The following is a 22751-nucleotide window of genomic DNA, read 5'->3' as shown; positions in this document are numbered from 1 at the left end:
CCAAGCTGCATATGGTTACTGTCCAGGGTATTAGTTTATTCTGGCTCTGAGGGAGAGAGGCAGGAGGAGTAGCTGCCTTTAAGCAGATTAACTGTAGCATGTAGATGGGTAGTCTCCATTCACTAATAGACCTAGACTGTTTTATGTATGTGAACTGCAGTTCAAGTGAGAAGTTGCTAGTAAGAGAGAGAGCCCATGCTTGAAGAATTTCTACTGTAGTTGTTTAGAGAAAAGTCTGGCTGGATATATAGCAGTTGTAAATTAACAAGTAAGTCCTATGGATGAGTGTATACATTGTTAATGTAAATTAGACACAGTTCTTCCGTTACTTGTCCAGGAGGAGACTGTGCTGCAGAGAAGAGAGACTAGGACAGTCAGAGGCTGTTGTCTGGACAACAACTTCTTCACATCCTCACCAAAGCTGCCTTGAAGAATCACCATGAAAGGTAAAGTGGCTTTTGATGACGCTGTTGATGCTTTATTAGACTTCAGACTACTGCTTGCTGTGGAGGAATATAATATATTATGTAGGAGACTTGAAAGTGCACCGGTTGCACACAAATGTGCAGACAGCTTGCTTTTAAGACCAGTACCTCTCAGGATCCAGTGAAAACGTTGGTTTGTTGATCTTGGATGTGGAACATCCACCCCTTTGCTTTGAAAGCTCATTATTTCAAAAGCTCTCAGTTTCCAGCAGCCACACATTTGCTTTTGGGCTTTTAAAAAAAATCTTATATGAGCCCTATTGAAAGGATAACATTTTATTGCTAACTTTTGTCAACATTGCATGATATAAGACTCTTAAGGGGCTTTGAAGAGGCTAAGAAATCTGCGGAGTCCTCTTGGAGAATTTGGGAGTAGCGACATGTGACTTTTGCTTTGGAAGATCTTATTAAGTGTTGAGGTATTTACAGAGGAACACACAGGTAGGAGGTCTCCTCATCTCTTGTTAGGAGCGTGCTCCATTGGAGCCGGGCTGCTAAACATGCAGTCTAACACATTCCTAATGTAAAACAGGAAAGAGGCACCTCGGTAGTGGAAGCAGCAGGTGTGTGGTTGGCACATATAGTACAGTAAAGTAAAGAGAACTCTGACTGGAGACACAGACTGTCATACAAGTACATGAATAGCACTGTTCAACACAGCACGTCTTATCTGGAAAGACAGATGCATTCCTTCGACAGAGACATTCAATCAGAATTCTTTGGCACATGACAGTTATCAGATGGTGATTTGAAAATGAAAGGTTGGTATTATACAAAACTACTGAGATTGCAGGAGATAAGTTTGTTAGATTACAGAACAAGACCCTTGTTAGTATTACCAGGCTGTTTCTATCATGAGATGTCCAAAACGTTTTCCTAGAGAAAAAAAGAGGGCAGGTTTATGGTGTCATTTGATTTCAAGTAAACTCTCTCACTCCACTACAGAGGAACCACAATAAAGGGGGGTGTTTGAGATCATTTCTCCATAACTTGGAGCAAGACCATTTGGATCAACACATTCCAGGCATTTCATTGCTTTGAAAGGAACCACACATTCCCTTTTAAGTGCATCTAAAACAGTTGGATGTCAACAGGGGCTTGGGGAGACACTTGTCTTTATTAGTTGAGGCCCCTTTGGTTTTGGAGCAACCCCATCTCGTTTCTCTGTTTTCAATTTGGGGTTTTAGGTATTCATGTTAAAGCTTTAAGCCAACTCCGATCAAGTGGACATTTCAACCAGTACACTATATAATTAGTTTTCAGTCTTGGCATTTGTTCATTTGGAGGATGGATTGCCAGTTCAGTTGCCTCTGTTAAAAGACAGGACAACATAACCTTTTGAGCCAAAGCTTGTACTTTAGGTCAATAGTCAAACAAAACTGAATTTTCCCTGCTCCACATTTGAATGTGTGTGAAATCCAAGCTGTGGGTTACATATTCAGCAGCTTTTCCAGGTTAATATGAAGAGATTACTGTTAGTGTAGTGTTTGAAAATCCACTGCCAAATGTAAACTTAAGGAACACAGTAGGGTAACCACAAGCATTGACAAATCATGAGGTTTGTGGACTTGCAGCGAGTTGACTGGTGTCATGTTCTTGCTCTGTGTGGCCCAAAGTTCACAATAACAATGAGTGTGGGAGGACAGACTTCATGTTGCCAATGAAAGACCACTAACCTTCTCTTTGTTCACTGTGTGTTTTACATGCACATTGGTGATTATTTAATATGCAGAACAAATGCACTGGGAATAGAAACATTGGGCCATGTCATGCTGATGGAGGTGTCAGGTTAGACTTACAAAGGAATATGCTATTATATAGCCATACAATCATTAGATATGGGTCAGCCTACTAGGTGGCTGTCCTATTGTGGAAACAGAACAGAACCCCCTTTGCTGACTCCAGTTCCTCTCCCTAGGTTAGTGTTAAATAATTAAACTATTTAGCCTAATGTGTGACAACTAGATTATTAGCCAGCTTGTCAAATGTACCCTCATACCTACTACGTAGGTATTCATGTGGATGTGGTTACAAATAATCAACTATATTTTGAGTAGCACCAAAGAGGACTACAGTATATAACGCAATCACTGCCTCTAATGTTCTTGCCGAGGTGTTTTAACAGAGCTCAACATGTGTTTTCATAGGTGGCTGCGTACTGTAAGACATCTGGCCGTGAGACAAATTAACTGTATTGCTTCCTCCTTCTTAGAGTCAAAGCTATTCTTTCATGCCCTAGAACTGAAACATTCTGAATGTTTTTCATCTCTAATCCTCTCCATACAGTACCATCGCTGTATCAATTTCTCACCACTTACACTTTTATCAGCTGTTGAAATTCAATCGTCTCCATAGTTGTAGCTGAGGCATGCCTGAAGTATTTTGATGAATATTTAACCCTAATAAAGATTATTTTCATTACTTTCAGTTAAAGAAAGGTTTTAACACATTACCACAGTTTAAGAACTATAGCACAGAACCTGAGAGGTATTTTAGGCAAGTACTATAGTGGACAGAGGGTTTGTCAGTAGCTGAGTGTAGATGCGGTGAGGAAATCAAGCGCAGGAAACACGGGCGTTCGTCAACAGACTTTAGTTAACAAAAGCAGCACCAAACAGGCGAACAGCCAACCCAACCGGGAGGCCAAATACAAATTACGCACAACACACACAGTGCGTAAAATGAAGATAGCGCACACAGTGCGGACTCTCGGAAAACAACAAACACGAGAGTAATACAAAAAGAGCAACAGCTTGACAATAAACAATACCACATAACACCTGCCCCCACACACGAAGACTAAATAGGCAACCAAATCAAACACTAACAAGGGACAGGTGTACAAACAGACAAAACCAAACAAACATGAAACATCGAACGGTGGCAGCTAGTACTCCGGGGACGACGACCGCCGAAGCCTGCCCGAACAAGGAGGAGGAGCAGCCTCGGCCGAAACCGTGACAGGGTTACATGGTCCCTGCTTTATATACAGTATACACTGTCAAAACAGAGAACATCATCAAATTCACATTCCAAATTATCTATTAGCAAAACGAATGATAGGTAGGGGTGATTTTATTTTCAGTGGAGAACCTTGATGTTTTTACCAGGCACATTCAAAGTGGGTACTTGGGTTCTTAGCTTAGCATTGCAAGAATGACAGACCCTCTAATTAAGAAAATCTGATGGACATCCCTGCTGGACATACTATATAGAAATGTCGCTCCCCCGGCATATACGTTATTGTATTACAAAGTTCTTGTCACGGATTCAGCCGAGGCTGCTCCTCCTCCTTGCTCGGGCAGGCTTCGGCGTTCGTCGTCGCCGGAGTACTAGCTGCTACCGATCTATGTTTCTGTGTTCTACTTGTCTTGTCTTTATTGTTCACACCTGGTTCCCATTATGTATTGATTACTTCCCTATTTAACCCTCTGGCTCCCACTGTATTTTGTGCGTGTTTGTTCATGTTTGGTTGTCGTCTGGTGAGCGGGTTTGTTTCCTCCCTGCGTGGAGGTTATGTTATTTACGTTACCTACGAGTAAAGTACGTTTTCGATTAGCTCTGTGTCCTGCGCCTGACTTCGTCCTACCGCATCACACTGACACATCTCTAAATATTTAAAGGTTTTTGGAGATTCATGAAGATTTTTCCTCCAAATGTACCTGTGCTCATATTTGCAATGGAACACTGGCTCGACATACACTTAAAACCCACCACATTAAATAACTATCAAATATTTTCCATTCTAATGACCACTTACCAATAGAGCCCTCAACTGTGTGCCTGATTCTATCTTAAAAACACGTCTGGTGATTATGCTGGTGAAGTGCTGCTGTGGCCTTGCAGGCAGGCAGCGGTCTGCTCTCGTCTGTGTAGGTTGGAGAGCTAGAGTTCCTGATTGACGTGAGAGGCATGTTTTCCAAGGAGGGTAACGCGGGCTTTAGACAGGGAGGGCAGGGCGGCCCACTCCTTTCCTCCGTTGGCAGAGCCGGGAAAGCAGTGCAGGCCCAGGTTTAGCTTAGAGCCATCTGTACAGTGAGGGAAAAAAGTATTTGATCCCCTGCTGATTTTGTACGTTTGCCCACTGACAAAGAAATGATCAGTCTATAATTTTAATGGTAGGTTTATTTGAACAGTGAGAGACAGAATAACAACAAAAAAATCCAGAACAACGCATGTCAAAAATGTTATAAATTGATTTGCATTTTAATGAGGGAAATAAGTATTTGACCCCTCTGCAAAACATGACTTAGTACTTGGTGGCAAAACCCTTGTTGGCAATCACAGAGGTCAGACGTTTCTTGTAGTTGGCCACCAGGTTTGCACACATCTCACAAGGGATTTTGTTCCACTCCTCTTTGCAGATCTTCTCCAAGTCATTAAGATTTCGAGGCTGACGTTTGGCAACTCGAACCTTCAGCTCCCTCCACAGATTTTCTATGGGATTAAGGTCTGGAGACTGGCTAGGCCACTCCAGGACCTTAATGTGCTTCTTCTTGAGCCACTCCTTTGTTGCCTTGGCCGTGTGTTTTGGGTCATTGTCATGCTGGAATACCCATCCACGACCCATTTTCAATGCCCTGGCTGAGGGAAGGAGGTTCTCACCCAAGATTTGACGGTATATGGCCCCGTCCATTGTCCCTTTGATGCAGTGAAGTTGTCCTGTATCCTTAGCAGAAAAACACCCCCAAAGCATAATGTTTCCACCTCCATGTTTGCCGGTGGGGATTGTGTTCTTGGGGTCATAGGCAGCATTCCTCCTCCTCCAAACACGGCGAGTTGAGTTGATGCCAAAGAGCTTGATTTTGGTCTCATCTGACCACAACACTTTCACCCAGTTCTCCTCTGAATCATTCAGATGTTCATTGGCAAACTTCAGACGGGCATGTATATGTGCTTTCTTGAGCAGGGGGACCTTGCGGGCTCTGCAGGATTTCAGTCCTTCACGGCGTAGTGTCTTACCAATTGTTTTGTTGATGACTATGGTCCCAGCTGCCTTGAGATCATTGACAAGATCCTCCCGTGTAGTTCTGGGCTGATTCCTCACCGTTCTCATGATCATTGCAACTCCACGAGGTGAGTTCTTGTATGGAGCCCCAGGCCAAGGGAGATTGACAGTTATTTTGTGTTTCTTCCATTTGTGAATAATCGCACCAACTGTTGTCACCTTCTCACCAAGCTGCTTGGCGATGGTCTTGTAGCCCATTCCAGCCTTGTGTAGGTCTACAATCTTGTCCCTGACATGCTTGGAGAGCTCTTTGGTCTTGGCCATGGTGGAGAGTTTGGAATCTGATTGATTGATTGCTTCTGTGGACAGGTGTCTTTTATACAGGTAACAAACTGAGATTAGGAGCACTCCCTTTAAGAGTGTGCTCCTAATCTCTGCTCGTTACCTGTATAAAAGACACCTGGGAGCCAGAAATCTTTCTGATTGAGAGGGGGTAAAATACTTATTTCCCTCATTAAAATGCAAATCAATTTATAACATTTTTGACATGCGTTTTTCTGGATTTAGTTGTTGTTATTCTGTCTCTCACTGTTCAAATAAACCTACCATTAAAATTATAGACTGATAATTTCTTTGTCAGTGGGCAAACGTACAAAATCAGCAGGGGATCAAATACTTTTTTCCCTCACTGTATGGTTGACTGGGAAATGTCAAGTCTGAGGCCTGCAGCAGGCAGCTGGGCCCATTCCAGACCCCTTCTCTCCCTCTTCCACTGGTCCGCACATCTCAGCATTTCAGACTCAGCCTCTTCATCAGGCCTGACTTCAGCTGCTCCAGCAGGCAGCACACATAAACACCCTCACCTCAGAGTTCACTGTATTCCTCTCCCCCTGCACGCAAAGCCCAGCCCAGCAGAGATGAAGTCTCCAGAGCTGGAATAATACAGCATCATAAGCTGAATTTAATATTAAGGGAAAAAGACGGTGATGGAAAAGACTGAACAGAGACTCAACTGTGTGATGTTCTTTACTTTTGGGGCTCTTGTACCTTAGTTAGGGAGCTGTGGACAGGATCTTCTGAAGGATTACTGAGGTTTGTAGCCTAAAACTGCTTATACCATTAATCAGTTGAAGGTCCAGTGTACAGGTATGCACTGTGTTAGAGTAAATTACATACAGTAAAGTTATAGCTCTATTATGTCAGCATTACCAGTTTATTTGTGCCCAGCAAGAAGCCATTTAAACCCAAATTCAATCCAAATTCAGGTCTTGACTTGAAGCTTCTCTTTGGCATCAGTCTGCTGTGTCCTGCTGGCCCCTCTACCACGTTGAACTGGAAATGGGTGTCACCATTACATCCAGCCCAGCTAGCAACACACACAATCAGCCTCACTCTAGTGTTTCATATTGGGCTGCTATGGTGCCCTTTATCTGACAGCTCATACATTTTAAATCCAGCCGACCCTACTTACTAGAAAAACAAAACACTTTCTCTATTCGCGTAATAATGTTTATATAAGATGGCAGTCAAGTATGATCTCACACTCATATTGAGCCCTGAGTTGAATGGTAGAGGTGGCTGAGGGGGCTTATTCACTTTCGCCTCGTATTTTGTGATTTATTAGCACAGTAATAAAATGTGTGTTCTCCCAAGAAAGCTTCAAGTTATAGACTATTGACCTTAATCTGTGAACATGCATTTCAAGTCTCTCCATCTGTTTTCCAGAAAGCTATTCTGGATACGAGAACCATCTCTTTAAAGGTGAGGATAAACATGCATGTCAGTTTTCTAAACTATCCTCTAGTCCTTGGCCAGAATGGTGTGACAAATCTGTTTGTTGATATCCTGGTTTTGGCAAATCTAGTAGGCCTACTATTGCATGCCTGTATGGTGGAAGTAGTGGGATTAAGGAGAGGGTTAAGGAGCCCAGTGGGAAGCTGTGTTTAAGTAAAAAGTGAATGAATGCTGACATGAGCTGAGCTTGCGTGAGGTATCAGACATTTCCATAACAGTCATTTTTATTCGCTGCTTTTCAGAGGATGATCTTACTGGGGAAGAGGAAGAGATGCCTTCCTTTAGAGGTGAGAAACATGGCCCAAATTCTACCACACACAGACATTTTATATTGCTGTGCATTTTTGTATATGTGCCTTGTTATGTGGCTAGGCAAGCAATACTTATTTGGGGCAATCGAGACAGCGCTTTGTTTTTATGGAGTGGTTTTGGAGTCCCCTAAAAACAACACTTTGAACAATAACGGCAGAATATCCATCTAGGGCGTATTGTTTACACATTGGGCTATGTGTGTACAGTGTTCGTGTGTGTAAAGACCTGCGTGTGTCTGCAGACAGTACGTATGTAATCACTGCTTTGTTTATATGCGTGCATTGTACATCTGTTATAGATATCCCTCCTTAGTCCTTCTCCACACAACTTCAGCAGCTCTGCTGACCAAAACCAGACGCTAGTCCAGTAATTAGTCATGCACAGTCTACACAGTGTCAGGGTTAAGACAGGTATTTCCCCTCCCCTCTGCCCTCTAACCAGCTGATGTTATGTAAGAGAGACTAGAGCCCCATGCTTCTGATTACAGGAAGAACCAGAGGTGGCTGTGTGAAATGCCAGCAGACATGTTCTCTGCAGCTGGCCGTCAAAGTGCTCTACGGTTTCTTTGCCTTCCTCATCATAGCAGTGGCAGTGCTGGCATCACTAGGTGAGTAACTATGATATTACACCACCGTCCCAGTACAGTTGTTATGCTCTTGGTTATCTTCCATGCCACATCCATACCAGGGACGTTTATGAGTCTGTCAATAGCTTGTATTGTACAAATGTGAACAGTTATTGTTTCCCATGTGGTGCTTTTTATAGGATTATGATTGCAAGGCGACCAGGATACAGGGAAATGTGTATTCATGTTTTTAATCCCTGGATTAATATGACCGTAACAGTAGTTGTGTCACGTTCGTTCATTGACGGGTCAGACCAAGGCGCAGCGTGATATGCATACATGTTTATTTGACTCGAATAAACAACTACAAAACAAGAAACGAAACGTGAAGTCCAAGGTACACAAACAACATACCTAACACGGAACAAGATCCCACAACCCACTAGTGCCAATAGGCTGCCTAAGTATGGTCCCCAATCAGAGACAACGAGCGACAGCTGCCTCTGATTGGGAACCACCCCGGCCAACATAGATCTAGACATACTAGATCTCAACATAGAAAATACAACATAGAAAAACACAACAAGGAAAATACACACCCTGACTCAACATATAAGCGTCCTCTGAGTCAGGGCGTGACAGTACCCCCCCCAAAGGTGCGGACTCCGACCGCACAACATAAACATAGCCGGGTAGGGGCCGGGTGGGCATTCCGCCTCGGAGGCGGATCCGGCTCAGGGCGTGACGACCTCTCACTCTTCGCCTCCCTGTTGCGCCCCTGGTCTGGTCTAGACCTCGGCGCGTTGCTTCCCCTCTCCTTCCTCCCACTATATTCCAAGCCCTGTCTGGACCCTAGTGTGGGAGACCCCGAACCTGGAGAGGGGCTGACGTCTGGGTCTGGACTGGAGCCGCTGTCCGGAGCTGGACCGGGCACCGGTGGAGCGGACTGCTCAGGCTCCGGACTGGAGCAGCTGACCGGAGCTGGGTCAGGCACCGGTGGAGCGGACTACTCTGGCTCCGGAGTGGAGCCGCTGACCGGAGCTGGACTGAACCCCAGTGAAGCGGATTGCTCTGGCTCCGGAGTAGAGCATCTGACCGGTGCCGGACCAGGCACCGGTGGAACAGGCACGGGCCGTGCCGGACTGGACACACGCACCACTGGCTTGGTGTGAGGGACAGGAACAGGTCGGACCGGGCTGGCGACGCGCACCACTGGCTTGGTGCGAGGGACAGGAACAGGCCGGGCCGGGCTGGCGACGCGCACCACTGGCTTGGTGCGAGGGACAGGAACAGGCCGGATCGGGCTGGCGACGCGCACCACTGGCTTGGTGCGAGGGGCAGGAACAGGCCGGGCCGGGCTGGCGACGCGCACCACTGGCTTGGTGCGAGGGACAGGAACAGGCCGGACCGGGCTGGCGACGCGCACCACTGCTTGGTGCGAGGGTCAGGAACAGGCCGGGCTGGCGATGCGCACCACTGGCTTGGTGCGAAGGGCAGGAACGGGCCGGGCCGTACTGGGAACACGAACCACTGGCTTAGTGCGGGGAGCAGGAACGGGCCGGACCGGACTGGCGACACGCACCACTTGCTTGGTGTGAGGAGCGGGAACAGGCCGGCCCGGCGACGCGCACCACTGGCTTGGTGCGAGGGGCAGGAACGGGCCGGGCCGTACTGGGAACACGCACCACTTGCTTGGTGCGAGGGACAGGAACAGGCCGGATCGGGCTGGCGACGCGCACCACTGGCTTGGTGCGAGGGGCAGGAACAGGCCGGGCCGGGCTGGAGACGCGCACCACTGGCTTGGTGCGAGGGACAGGAACAGGCCGGACCGGGCTGGCGACGCGCACCACTGGCTTGGTGCGAGGGTCAGGAACAGGCCGGGCTGGCGATGCGCACCACTGGCTTGGTGCGAAGGGCAGGAACGGGCCGGGCCGTACTGGGAACACGAACCACTGGCTTAGTGCGGGGAGCAGGAACGGGCCGGACCGGACTGGCGACACGCACCACTTGCTTGGTGTGAGGTGCGGGAACAGGCCGGGCCGGCGACGCGCACCTTTGGCTTGGTGCGAGGGGCAGGAACGGGCCGGGCCGTACTGGGAACACGCACCACTTGCTTGGTGCGAGGAGCGGGACTGGGTTCCTTTATTAACCCCCGCTCCTTCTGCTGCCTAACCAGCTCCTCTCGCCGTGCCTCTACACCTTCCTTCTGCTCCCTCTGAACCAATGGCCCCCGTAATCTGGTGGCCTCCTCTCCTAACCAGCAGATCCGCCCTGTCGCAGCCTCCTGCTGCCTCGTCGTCCACACCGTGTGCCCCCAAAAAATGTTTTGGGGGGATTGCCTCTCCACCCTGATCAGGGCCTCCCTCTTTCTTGCCAGATCCTCTCTCATCTCCTGCCAAGTCCATCCTCTCTGCTCCTCTTCGGCACACTGCTTGGTCCAGGTCTGGTGGGATCTTCTGTCACGTTCGTTCATCGACGGGTCAGACCAAGGCGCAGCGTGATATGCATACATGTTTATTTGACTCGAATAAACAACTACAAAACAAGAAACGAAACGTGAAGTCCAAGGTACACAAACAACATACCTAACACGGAACAAGATCCCACAACCCACTAGTGCCAATAGGCTGCCTAAGTATGGTCCCCAATCAGAGACAACGAGCGACAGCTGCCTCTGATTGGGAACCACCCCGGCCAACATAGATCTAGACATACTAGATCTCAACATAGAAAATACAACATAGAAAAACACAACAAGGAAAATACACACCCTGACTCAAGATATAAGCGTCCTCTGAGTCAGGGCGTGACAAGTTGAATTGAATCACACTGAGAGAACTAGGAAAAGCCTCCCTGATTCCTGCCCACTTTTACACCACCGACTTTGGTTGGGTTTGCTATATTTGTCAACATGCAACAATTTCAAAGATTTTACTGAGTTACAGTTCATATAAGGAAATCAATAAATGCATTAGGCCCTAATCTATGGATTTCACATGACTGGGAATACAGATATGCATCTGTTGGTCACAGATACCTTAAAAAAACGGGTAGGTGCGTGGATTAGAAAACCAGTCAGTATCTGGTGTGACCACCATTTGCTTCATGCAGCGCGACACATCTCCTTGCATAGAGTTGATCAGGCTGTTGATTGTGGCCTGTAGAATGTTGTCCCACTCCTCTTCAATGGCTGTGCAAAGTTGCTGGATATTGGAGGGAACTGGAACACGCTGTCGTACACGTCGTTCCAGAGCATCCCAAACATGCTCAATGGGTGACATGTCTGGTTAGTATGCAGGCCATGGAAGAACTGGGCCATTTTCAGCTTCCAGGAAATGTGTACAGATCCTTGCGACATGGGGCTGTGCATTATCATGCTGAAATAAGAGGTGATAGCGGCAGATGAGAAGGCACGACAATGGGCCTCAGGATCTCGTCAAGGTATCTCTGTGCATTCAAATTGCCATCGATAAAATACAATTGTGTTCGTTATCTGTAGCTTATACCTGCCTGCCCATACCATAACCCCACCGCCACCATGGGGCACTGTTCACAACATTGACATCAGCAAACCGCTCACCCACAGGACGCCATACACGCTGTCTGCCATCTGCCCGGTACAGTTGAAACCGGGATTCATCCATGAAGAGCACACTTCTCCAGCGTGCCAGTGGCCATCGAAGGTGAGCATTTGCCCACTGAAGTCGGTTACAATGCCAAACGGCAGTCAGGTCAAGACCCTGGTGAGGACGACGAGCACGCAGATCAGCTTCCCTGAGACGGTTTCTGACAGTTTGTGCAGAAATTCTTCGGTTGTGCAAACCAACAGTTTCATCAGCTGTCCGGGTGGCTGGTCATAGACGATCCCACAGGTGGAGAAGCTGGATGTGGAGGTCCTGAGCTGGCGTGGTTACACGTGGTCTGCGGTTGTGAAGCCGGTTGGACGTAATGCCAAATTCTCTAAAACGACGTTGGAGGCAGCTTATGGTAGAGAAATTAACATTACATTCTCTGCCCACAGCTCTGGTGGACATTCCTGCAGTCAGCATGCCAATTGCACGCTGCCTCAAAACTTGAGACAACTGTGGCATTGTGTTGTGTGACAGAACTGCACATTTTAGAGTGGCCTTTTATTGTCCCCAGCAAAAGTGCACCTGTGTAAGGATCATGCTGTTTAATCAGCTTCTTAATATGCCACACCTGTCACGTGGATGGATTATCTTGGCAAAGAAGAAATGTTCACTAACAGGGATGAAAACAAATTTGTACATCAAATTTAAGAGAAATAAGCTTTCTGTGCCAATGGAACATTTCTGGGATCTTTTATTTCAGCTCATGAAACATGGGACCAACACTTTACATGTTGCGTTTATGTTTTTGTTCAGTATAATAACTAAGCTAATATAGCTGTATTATATCCAGATTGTTGAATTAGCCGTTTGAAGGCCAGGACTTGGAGCTCCACATCATCTGGCATTCCTCCCCAATCAGGACCTGTTCTCTTTTGTCATGCTTGACTTTACAATGTGCTCCACGTTGTACACTAACAGCTGAGAGGGAGATCTGGTTCAAGCCTAGAGGGTTTTGTCTTTAAAATATAAGGGCCATTTAATTTTCAACAAGGATCGTATGAACATACAACTTCAACCCGATTTGCCATTTCTTACCTGACTGACAACTTTTTAAGTGCTTCCAGATGTTACTTGCATTTAGACAAAAATATTATTGAGATTCAAAACGATACATCTCTTTTTCACAGCAGCCCAGAGTTCCCTTAGGACATTGTGTAATTCCAAGAGCACTGATTCAGAGGGTTGGGATTCCAACACCACCGTGGCACCGCATTTTATTGGCTGGAGCAGGGTCTGCTTGAGTTTATGTCAACGCAGAGCACAGCAATACTGAGGCAAAACAAGAACAAAGCACTGTAAACTTGATATCGTGAAATGTCCGAAATTGTGTTTGGTTACAACTCCCCAAACATTGAGTGAGAACAAAAACATTGACCCATAAATGTAGAAATGTTCTTATCATGCAGCACATCTGTTTTACATTGTTCAGAGTCCCCAAGAATTAGAACCTAACCAACCTCTCTCCAACTAGCCGACATGGTTATAACAATAAGATGTTCAAGTCCACCAGTCCACCAGGATAATAGCAATTAATGGTAAGAGGCTGTGTAAAATCAACGTCCCTGAGACCTAATGCACTATAACAGGTGGTATGTAGAGGACATATGGAATCGTTTGTGAGCAAAAACTATGGCACAATTGTTATTAATCCCCAGAGTCAAGGATTAGGAAATGATATGCAACAAGGAGTCCTTAAAAATGTGCCTTAAGCACTGTTGTTGTTTTCCTGGGAAATATAGTAGACTGAGAAGTAACCAGCTGTACAAACCATTTCCATTATTTGTGCTGTACTTTGTAATGGAAACTGTGTTGTTGTTATTGTAAAACAAGGTTCAGGACGGCATTATCGTGACGTAACTTTCATTATTGTGATGACTATTATTTATCGAATAATTACCTACTATGTTTAATTGTTACTAGATTAAATTAATAATGTAACAATTAACTCATTAGGAATTTGGGGCACCACGGGAAAAGTTATTGAAGAATCAGCAATACACAAATTGGCTTAATTATTTATTTATTTACTAACTAACTAAATAATAACACAATACAAACACACACAGGTTATTGATTACTAACGTAATACAATGAAAACAGATCCCTAGTGGACTGGACTAACAATAGCATGAATGCTTGGGTAGAAGGAGGGTCAGAGTGGAAGGGAGAGAGGGATTCAAACTATCATGGTTACTTTGGAGACTACGCTCACAGTAATCATAATACTTATGCACCCTTATAACGCTCATTCGGATTAGAAATGCAACATGTATTTACGTGTAGCTATCCTCGATAGTTGAGTTGATGTAGGACTCTGGTTTGCCCACCAGAGATCCCAATGTCCTTGGTAGAGTTTCTGGTCGTAGTTGTGGTTAGATTGGTTACTTCAGATGTACCAGCAGTTGTCTGAGAGGGATTGTCCTCTCCTCTCGTGTCTTTAGTGAAAGTTCTCTAGACAACTATACATGCCAGCTGCAGACTGAAATGATAAGGTCAAGTGCATTATCTTCTTCTTCACCTCGTGTAGAGGTTAAGCGTTTCAGAGTTTCTCCATTTCTCACGTTTTCTGGTCTTTCTGGTCTACCATTTTGTAACGTATAGCTTCAGCTTCACGCTTCTTGGTCTTGTAGAAATTCAACCATTTGCAACATCAGGCTTATACCGTAGTATGCTTGGTCTTCCTTTGGTAATGGAGTTGTAGTTTTAAACCATTTTGTAACGTTTAGCTCACGCTTCACGTCTGCTGGTCTTGTAGAGTGTCAACCATTTTAAGTCGTGGGCTTCCTGGTCTGGTAGAAATTCAACCATTTGCAATGTTTTGCTCACACTTCACATCTGCTGGTCTAATGTAAAAATATTTTTCAAGGCTTTTTATGCACTTGGGGTAAAAGGGGCGTTCCATCATGTTTGTGCTCATCTGGGCGTGGCCACTGACTGAGAACAAATCAATATGGAAAACAATAATCTCATCTAGAATGCTAAAATCACATTGTTATCTTCACAAAAGTATTATTATACTTAATCATTCATTTTATACAACAATTAGATGTAAACGTCATAACTGGGAAGTGTACACCCCCAGAGATACAGTTATGTTGTTCCACTGTCTTTAATGACATTACAACATAGTAACGAATTTGACATGATTGTTCTTTAAGTCCCTACCGACCATTTCCCACATTCTTTTAAGTAGGAATATTGTTTCATTATCCACTTTTGGATGTTGGTATCTTGGCGGGAAGACTTCCTTTGTTAACAAAGGGGTCCTTTCTCCCAATACTTCATGTCAAGGAAGAGAAAGTCTGCACGGTATTTACGACCGGTCATAAAACTGGCCCCCAGGGAAGGGGGTGTTCAAACCTTTGCCTAGCCGGCATGTTTGATCCTCAACCCATGAGGGCAAGTCATGACAGTATCTTAATTCCATTCAATGATGTGTATTGCTGAGTACTGGCGTATTTCGGAGCAAGCTCCTTTGTCAAAGGAGTGGTGTTGTCACTCTATAACTTCATTTGGGTCTTAGTCTCAACACATGTATTAAGTCTGTATCAATACCTATATAGAGAGGAACCTCCATTGTAATTATTCGGAAAGTCTAATTTACATAATTATCTTTGTCTCATCAGTATTTAGGAAGGTCGACAACTTATCAGAAGAGGAATCCTTTTATCATAAGAAGATTACTAAGGTCCAGGAAAGTATACAAGGTGAGAGAGAGTTATTAATCACGTGACAAAATGTGCTGTGCAAGCAGAGCCTCCCAATGTGGCTGCTGACAGAGAAGTCAAGAAGTAAACAATGACTAGTAGAGCTGACTGGACATTTCTGCAGATTTCCAAAATATGTATTTTGCCAAAAGAGTTGTCTGTTTAAAATATGTCACCCATTGAGTGTAACTGTATGGGGGATTGAGTGTGAAGTCTGAGCAAGTGAGGATCTGTTCTTCAAGCTTCATGGCCTGCCTCCTGTGCTGTGTCAACTCCCTGAAGAGACATAACTCACAGAGCTCAATCTATGACTTCAACAATACCCTACTACAGCTGCCTCCATTGGCCCATCATTTATGGAAGCACTGCAGCTGCCATGTACTTCAGTCGACTAGAACTTACACATAGCTAACTCTGATCTTGGCTAAATGATCAATGAACAGATCGTCATAACATTGTTATCTCTTCTTTCCCAGATCTCAGCACTACCAGCAACTGCTCTGACTGCTTCGACATGGCCCACTTCAGCGAGGAGATCAGTAGGCTGAAGAGGGAGTTTGAGGATCTCCAGAAAATGATCCTGGGACAGGAGCAGGTCCTGGACCAGGCCTCCCAGACCCAGCAGACCCTGAGGACAGCCAGCAGCAGGATGACACGAGACATGCAGAACTACTCCCTGTCCATCAGGCTCATCAACCAGTCCCTGGAGCGTTACTTAGACCAGGTGGACGGATGGAAGGCGGTCATCACCGAGACGGACGAGAGCATGAAGACTCTGTCTCAGGATCAGTATGACCTCAAGGCCACCGTGAATCAGGTCAATACCACAGTGGCCCTCAGCTCCTTGTGGATGGACGCCCTGCAGAGGAAGACCAATGAGGAGACACTGGTCCTGCAGAAGATGACAGCGGACTGGCAGAACTACAGCCGGGTGTTGAGCGGTCTGAAGTCCAACTCCAGCACCACCACTCAGACGGTGAGAAGCATCCAGAGTGGGATCTCGGCCACGCACCAGAGGATCAGCATGAGCTCGGAGATGGTGCACGACCTCACCCTGCAGGTGATGAACCTGCAGATGCAGCTGGACAATGTCACCTCCTTCATGGACGAGCACGAGGAGAACATGCACGACCTGCACTACCATTCCAAGTACTACCAGAACCGGACGGGTGAGAGGTTTGTCACCCTGGATGCTCGCATGGACTCCATCGAGATGGAGATCGACACCATCTCGTCCAGCATCAACGCCACGGTGAGCCACGTGCAGAGCATGTACAAGTACATCAACATCGAAAGCACATCGTGCCAGACGCGGATGAGTAGCCACACGGAGGACCTGCAGAACCTGAACAACACGGTGCTGCTGCTGATGCACCTGGTTGACATCCTGAGGCAGCGGTACGTGCTGCTGATCGTCCGTCTAGACATGGACGTCAGGAATCTGTCCATGGTCATGGAGGAGATGAAGCTAGTGGACACGCACCACACCCAGCTCATCCAGAACTTCACCATTCTCAAAGGTACAGCAGAGATGTTCTTGATGTCATTGCCAAATGCACTTTTGTTACAAGATCTTAATTTAAAACGTGTCGAAAGCGTTCCACAGGGATGCTGGCCCATGTTGACTCCAATGCTTCCCACAGTTGTGTCAAGTTGGCTGTATGTCCTTTGGGTGGTGGACCATTCTTGATACACACAGGAAACTGTTTAGCATGAAAAACCCAGCAGCGTTGCAGTTCTTGACACAAACCGGTGCGCCTGGCACCTACTACCATACCCCGTTCAAAGACGCTTACATTTTTTTTGTGTTGCCCATTCACCCTCTGAATGGCACACATACACAATCCATGTCTAAATAAGTATTTTTAAGCCTTGAGACATTTAAACCTGTCTCCTGGCCTTCTTTTTTTTATTTTTATTTTTTCATATTTTTGGGGTATAAAAATACAATAAAAATACAATTAATGACAAGACAACCATAACAACTGAGGACAATGTACATAACAATACTCAAACAGACAGACAAACACAGTACAACACATTTGGACAAGACAGTTATCAGCAATGCCATGGTGTAGCCTAATAGAAAAAGAAATAGACATTGTTAGCTTACATTCCATGGCATATGGAGCATTTTGCCCTTATAATAACTTAATTAATATTATTCAATAGAACTCTAGTCGACTTTGTCAAAGAAATATGCCTTAAGAGTTTCCCAACACTCCCCCTTGCTTAGCATCTCCCACTTTCTTTGATGCTGTTGAATTTTCTGATTTCTAATAGCAATTGTCGTTTCAAGGATGAATCAGTGTCACCATTTTTTTAAAGGTTACCTTGCAGAAGTATTGTGTTGTTAATTGGAGGATTATGGACATTGAGGTCACCAAAGATGATAAGCTGAGGGTTAATATGTAGTTTGATGGAGTGATGGGAAAGCCAGCCTTGAACTTGTAGCTAAAATAAGCTCACTGTCGGACAGTACCAATACAAATGCATTATGTCTTCCTCTTCATGACAGAGTCTGCATTTAGAGTTATGGTCAATACCCAATACTCTTTGAAAGTGGGTTTAAGATGGCGCCGACAGAGATGGCGGCCTCGCAACTGGCTCTTAGGAAACTTGTAGTATTTTGTTTTTTTATGTATAATTTTTTTTTACATTGTTAGCTCAGAAAATGTTTTGTTTCATTACATACAGCCGGGAACAACTATTGGATATCAGAGCGGCGGTAACTCACCAAAACTACCAGCATTACGACCAGGAATACGACTTCCCCGAAGCAGATCCTTTGTTCGCTCTCCCCAGAGCAATTGAACTGATTCCAGAGGCCGACCCAAAACATCGCCGGCAGAGTAGAGGCACTCGAGGCGGCCTGCTGGTTCGACTTAGGAGGCGCGCACCCCCCCCACCGCTTCTGAGTATATTGCTCACTAATGTTCAGTCTTTGGATAACAAAGTTGACGAACTCAGGGCAAGAATTTCTTTCCAGAGAGACATAAGGGCCTGTAACATACTTTGTTTCACGGAAACATGGCTCTCTCTGTCGAAATCGGTCCAGCCAGAGGGGTTCTCAGTTCATCGCGCAGACATGAATAAATATCTCTCTGGGAAGCAGAAGGGCAGAGGTGTGTGTTTCATGATTAACGACTCATTGTGTAATTGTAGTAACATACAGAAACTCAAGTCCCTTTTGTTCACCCGACCTAGAATACCTCACAATCAAATGCAGACCGTATTATCTCCCAAGATAATTTTCCTTCGTTATAGCCACAGCTGTTTATATCCCCCCTCAAGCCGATACCACGACGGCCCTCAAAGAACTTCACTGGGCTTTATGCAAACTGGAAACCACATATCATGAAGCTGCATTTGTTGTAGCTGGGGATTTTAACAAAGCAAATTTAAGGACTAGGCTGCCGAAGTTCTATCAACATATCGACTGTAGTAATCGCACTGCTAAAACACTGGACCACTGTTATTCAAACTTCCCGGATGCTTACAAGGCCCTCCCCTGCCCTCCTTTCGGCAAATCTGACCACGACTCCATTTGGCTTCTCCCTTCCTATAGGCAGAAACTCAAACAGGAAGTACCCATGCTAAGGACTATCCAACGCTGGTCTGACCAATCAGAATCCATGCTTCAGGATTGTTTTGATCACGTGGACTGGGATATGTTCTGGGTAACTTGCAAAAATGATTTACACGAATACACTGATACGGTAACTGAGTTTATCAGGAAGTGTATAGGAGATGTCGTACCCACTGTGACTATTAAAATCTACCCTAACCAGAAACCGTGGATAGATGGCAGCGTTCGCGCGAAACTGAAAGCGCGAACCACTGCATTTAACCATGGCAAGTTGACTAGGAATACGGCAGAATACAAACAGTGTAGTTATTCACTCCGCAAGGCAATCAAACAAGCAAAACGTCAGTATAGAGACAAAGTGGAGTCGCAATTCAACGGCTCAGATGTATGTGGCAGGGTCTACAGACAATCACGGACTTCAAAAGGAAAACCAGCCACGTCACCGAGACCGACGTCTTGCTTCTGGACAAGCTAAACATCTTCTTCATCAGCTTTTAGGATAACACAGTGCCACCGACGCGGCCCGCTACCAAGGACTGGGGGCTCTCCTTCTCCATGGCCGATGTGAGTAAAACATTTAAACGTGTTAACCCTCTCAAGGCTGTCGGCCCAGACGGCATCCCTAGCCGCGTCCTCAGAGCATGCGCAGACCAGCTGGCTGGTGTGTTTACGGGCATATTCAATCTCTCCCTATCCCAGTGTGCGGTCCCACATGCTTCAAGATGGCCACCATTGTTCCTGTACCCAAGAAAGCAAAGGTAACTGAACTAAATTTCTATTGCCCCGTAGCACTCACTTATGTCATCATGAAGTGCTTTGAGAGACTAGTCAAGGATCATATCACCTCTACCTTATCAGCCACCCTAGACCCACTTCAATTTGCTTACTGCCCCAATAGATCCACAGACGATGCAATCGCCATCACTCTGCACACTGCCCTATCCCATCTGGACAAGAGGAATACCTATGTAAGAATGCTGTTCATTGACTACAGCTCAGCATTCAACACCATAGTACCCTCCAAGCTCATCATTAAGCTCGAGGCCCTGGGTCCTGGACTTCCTGACGGGCCGCCCCCAGGTGGTGAAGGTAGGAAACAACACCTCCACTTCGCTGATCCTCACACTGGGGCCCCACAAGGGTGTGTGCTCAGCCCACTCCTGTACTCCCTGTTCACCCATGACTGCGTGGCCAAGCATGCCTCCAACTCAATCATCAAGTTTGCAGAAGACACAACAGTAGTAGGCTCGATTACCAACAATGAAGAGACAGCCTACAGGGAGGAAGTGAGAGCTCTGGGAGTGTGGTGCCAGGAAAATAACCTCTCACTCAACGTCAACAAAACAAAGGAGATGATCGTGGATTTCAGGAAACAGCAGAAGGTGCACCCCCCTATCCACATCGACGGGACTGCAGTGGAGAAGGTTGAAAGCTTCAAGTTCCTTGGCGTACACATCACTGACAAACTGAAATGGACCACCCACACAGACAGTGTGGTGAAGAAGGCGCAACAGAGCCTCTTAAACCTCAGGAGGCTAAAGAAATTTGGCTTGGAAGCTAAAACCCTCACAAACTTTTACAGATGCACAATTGAGAGCATCCTTTCGGGCTGTATCACTGCCTGGTACGGCAACTGCACCGCCCGTGACCGCAAGGCTCTCCAGAGGGTGGTGCGGTCTGCCCAACACATTACTGGGGGCAAACTACCTGCCCTCCAGGACACCTACAGCACCCGATGTCACAGGAAGGCCAAAAAGATAATCAAGGACATCAACCACCCAAGCCACAGCCTGTTCACCCCGCTATCATCCGGAAGGCGAGGTCAGTACAGGTGCATCAAAGCTGGGACCGAGAGACTGAAAAACAGTTTCTATCTCAAGGCCATCAGACTGTTAAACAGCCATCACTAGCACATTAGAGGCTGCTGCCTATAGACATAGACTAGAAATCACTGGCCACTTTAAGAAATGGAACACTAGCCACTTTAATAATGTTTACATATCTTGCATTACTCATCTCATATGTATATACTGTATTCTATACTATTCTACTGTATCTTAGTCATTTTAATAATGTTTACATATCTTGCATTACTCATCTCATATGTATATACTGTATTCTATACTATTCTACAGTATCTTAGTTCATGCCGCTCTGACATCGCTCGTCCATGTACGTATATATTCTTAATTAATTCCTTACTTAGATTTGTGTGTATTGGGTATATGTTGTGAAATTGTTAGATATAGAAATATGTTATTACTTGTTAGATATTACTGCACTGTCGGGGCTAGAAGCATAAGCATTTCGCTACACCCGCAATAACTTCTGCTAAACACGTGTATGTGACAAATACTATCTGATTTGATTTGGACATAATTGTATAGAATATCTTTAACTGAAAGGCTCTTGAGTATGTACTGTATCTATTGATGTTTTGTATATGAGACCTGCTTTCATGGTATTGGGTTGTCGAAGATACTGTATCTTCCCAATACGTTTGAAATTTGTATGGAATTGCAGATAGGTTATGGAAATTCAAAGTACATTTCAGAGTGGATTTGATACTTTTTGTATTCATTTTGTATCCCCGTTCAAAGGCACTTAAAGCGTTTGTCTTCCCCATGTCTCAATTGTCTCAAGGCTTAAGAATCCTTCCTTAACCTGTCTCCTCCCCTTCATCTACACTGATTGAAGTGGATTTAACAAGTTACATCAATAAGGGATCCTAGCTTCCACCTGGTCAGTCTGTCATGGAAAGAGCAAGTGTTCTTAATTTTTGTATACTCAGTCTATGTGCTAATATTGCTGCTGTCATCTGTGCTCACTAACACTACTCTGCTTTTTACAGGTGCACCGGGCCCACCTGGTCCAAAGGGGAACAGAGGGGAAGGAGGAGGCAAAGGTCCAGTTGGCCTGACAGGAAACAAAGGAGACAAGGGCCCAGCAGGGAACCGTGGTCCTCTGGGAGAGAAGGGCCCCATCGGGCTTAAAGGAGCCCAGGGGGAGCCAGGACCAACAGGGGCCAGAGGCGGAGTGGGCTTCAAAGGGGCGAAGGGTTCTCTGGGTCAACCAGGCCCACGCGGCGAGAGAGGTGAGAAGGGAGACATGGGTACTATTGGTAAGGATGGAATACCAGGCCCCAAAGGGCCACCAGGAATACAGGGCCAAGCAGGGCTCCCAGGGATCCACGGGCTGCCTGGCCCAAGAGGAAAGCCAGGGCCTGTTGGTCCACACGGGCCTCCCGGAACCCCTGGCCCACCAGGTCTGCCAGCTTACCCAGCCACGGTATCTTGAGGGGCCTCTGGGGTCTGATCACAACAAGGACAGGACAAGCCTCCATTGGACGTGGTAATGTATTGGCAGCCTGGCAAAGGGATGGAGTGTGATTGAAGAGGATGGAATGAATGGAGCATGGAATAGTTCAATCTCAAGCTTTCCCCTTCATGTTACTCCATTGTTTTCATTGGACACTCAATGGACACCCCATGCTTTTGAGCATATACACACAGCCCATGTTCAGGTATGAAGGGGTGTAAAGGAGAAAATGAAAGATAACAAAAAGACTTGAGTTTAAAAAGATGCATTGCAAGTTTTCAGTATCATATACAGCTGAATGTATGTTTGAAGGAGCCAGAAAACCCACATAGGGGATTCATAAAGGTCTAGGTTTACAATGCCATGCACTTTCATGAGGGTACAGTTAAATAACGATAGAG

General features: G+C 45.8%; 1 protein-coding gene across 1 annotated transcript; it reads left to right on the top strand.

The window, feature by feature from the left end:
• Positions 1-399: 399 nt before the first annotated feature.
• On the top strand, positions 400-22329 carry LOC311108428 (scavenger receptor class A member 3-like; the record flags this gene model as incomplete). The annotated part of the gene is made up of 7 exons (XM_084151052.1): positions 400-446; positions 7159-7194; positions 7470-7514; positions 8027-8146; positions 15363-15443; positions 15920-16963; positions 21884-22329. The coding sequence occupies exons 1-7, from the start codon at positions 440-442 to the stop codon at positions 22327-22329; spliced, it is 1779 nt and encodes a 592-aa protein (XP_084007178.1). The 5' UTR covers positions 400-439.
• Positions 22330-22751: the final 422 nt, after the last annotated feature.

The sequence above is a fragment of the Coregonus lavaretus genome (assembly GCF_964263955.1).
Source record: "Coregonus lavaretus genome assembly, chromosome: 33".
Lineage (NCBI taxonomy): Eukaryota > Metazoa > Chordata > Actinopteri > Salmoniformes > Salmonidae > Coregonus > Coregonus lavaretus.
This window is presented reverse-complemented; position numbering and strand designations above follow the sequence as displayed.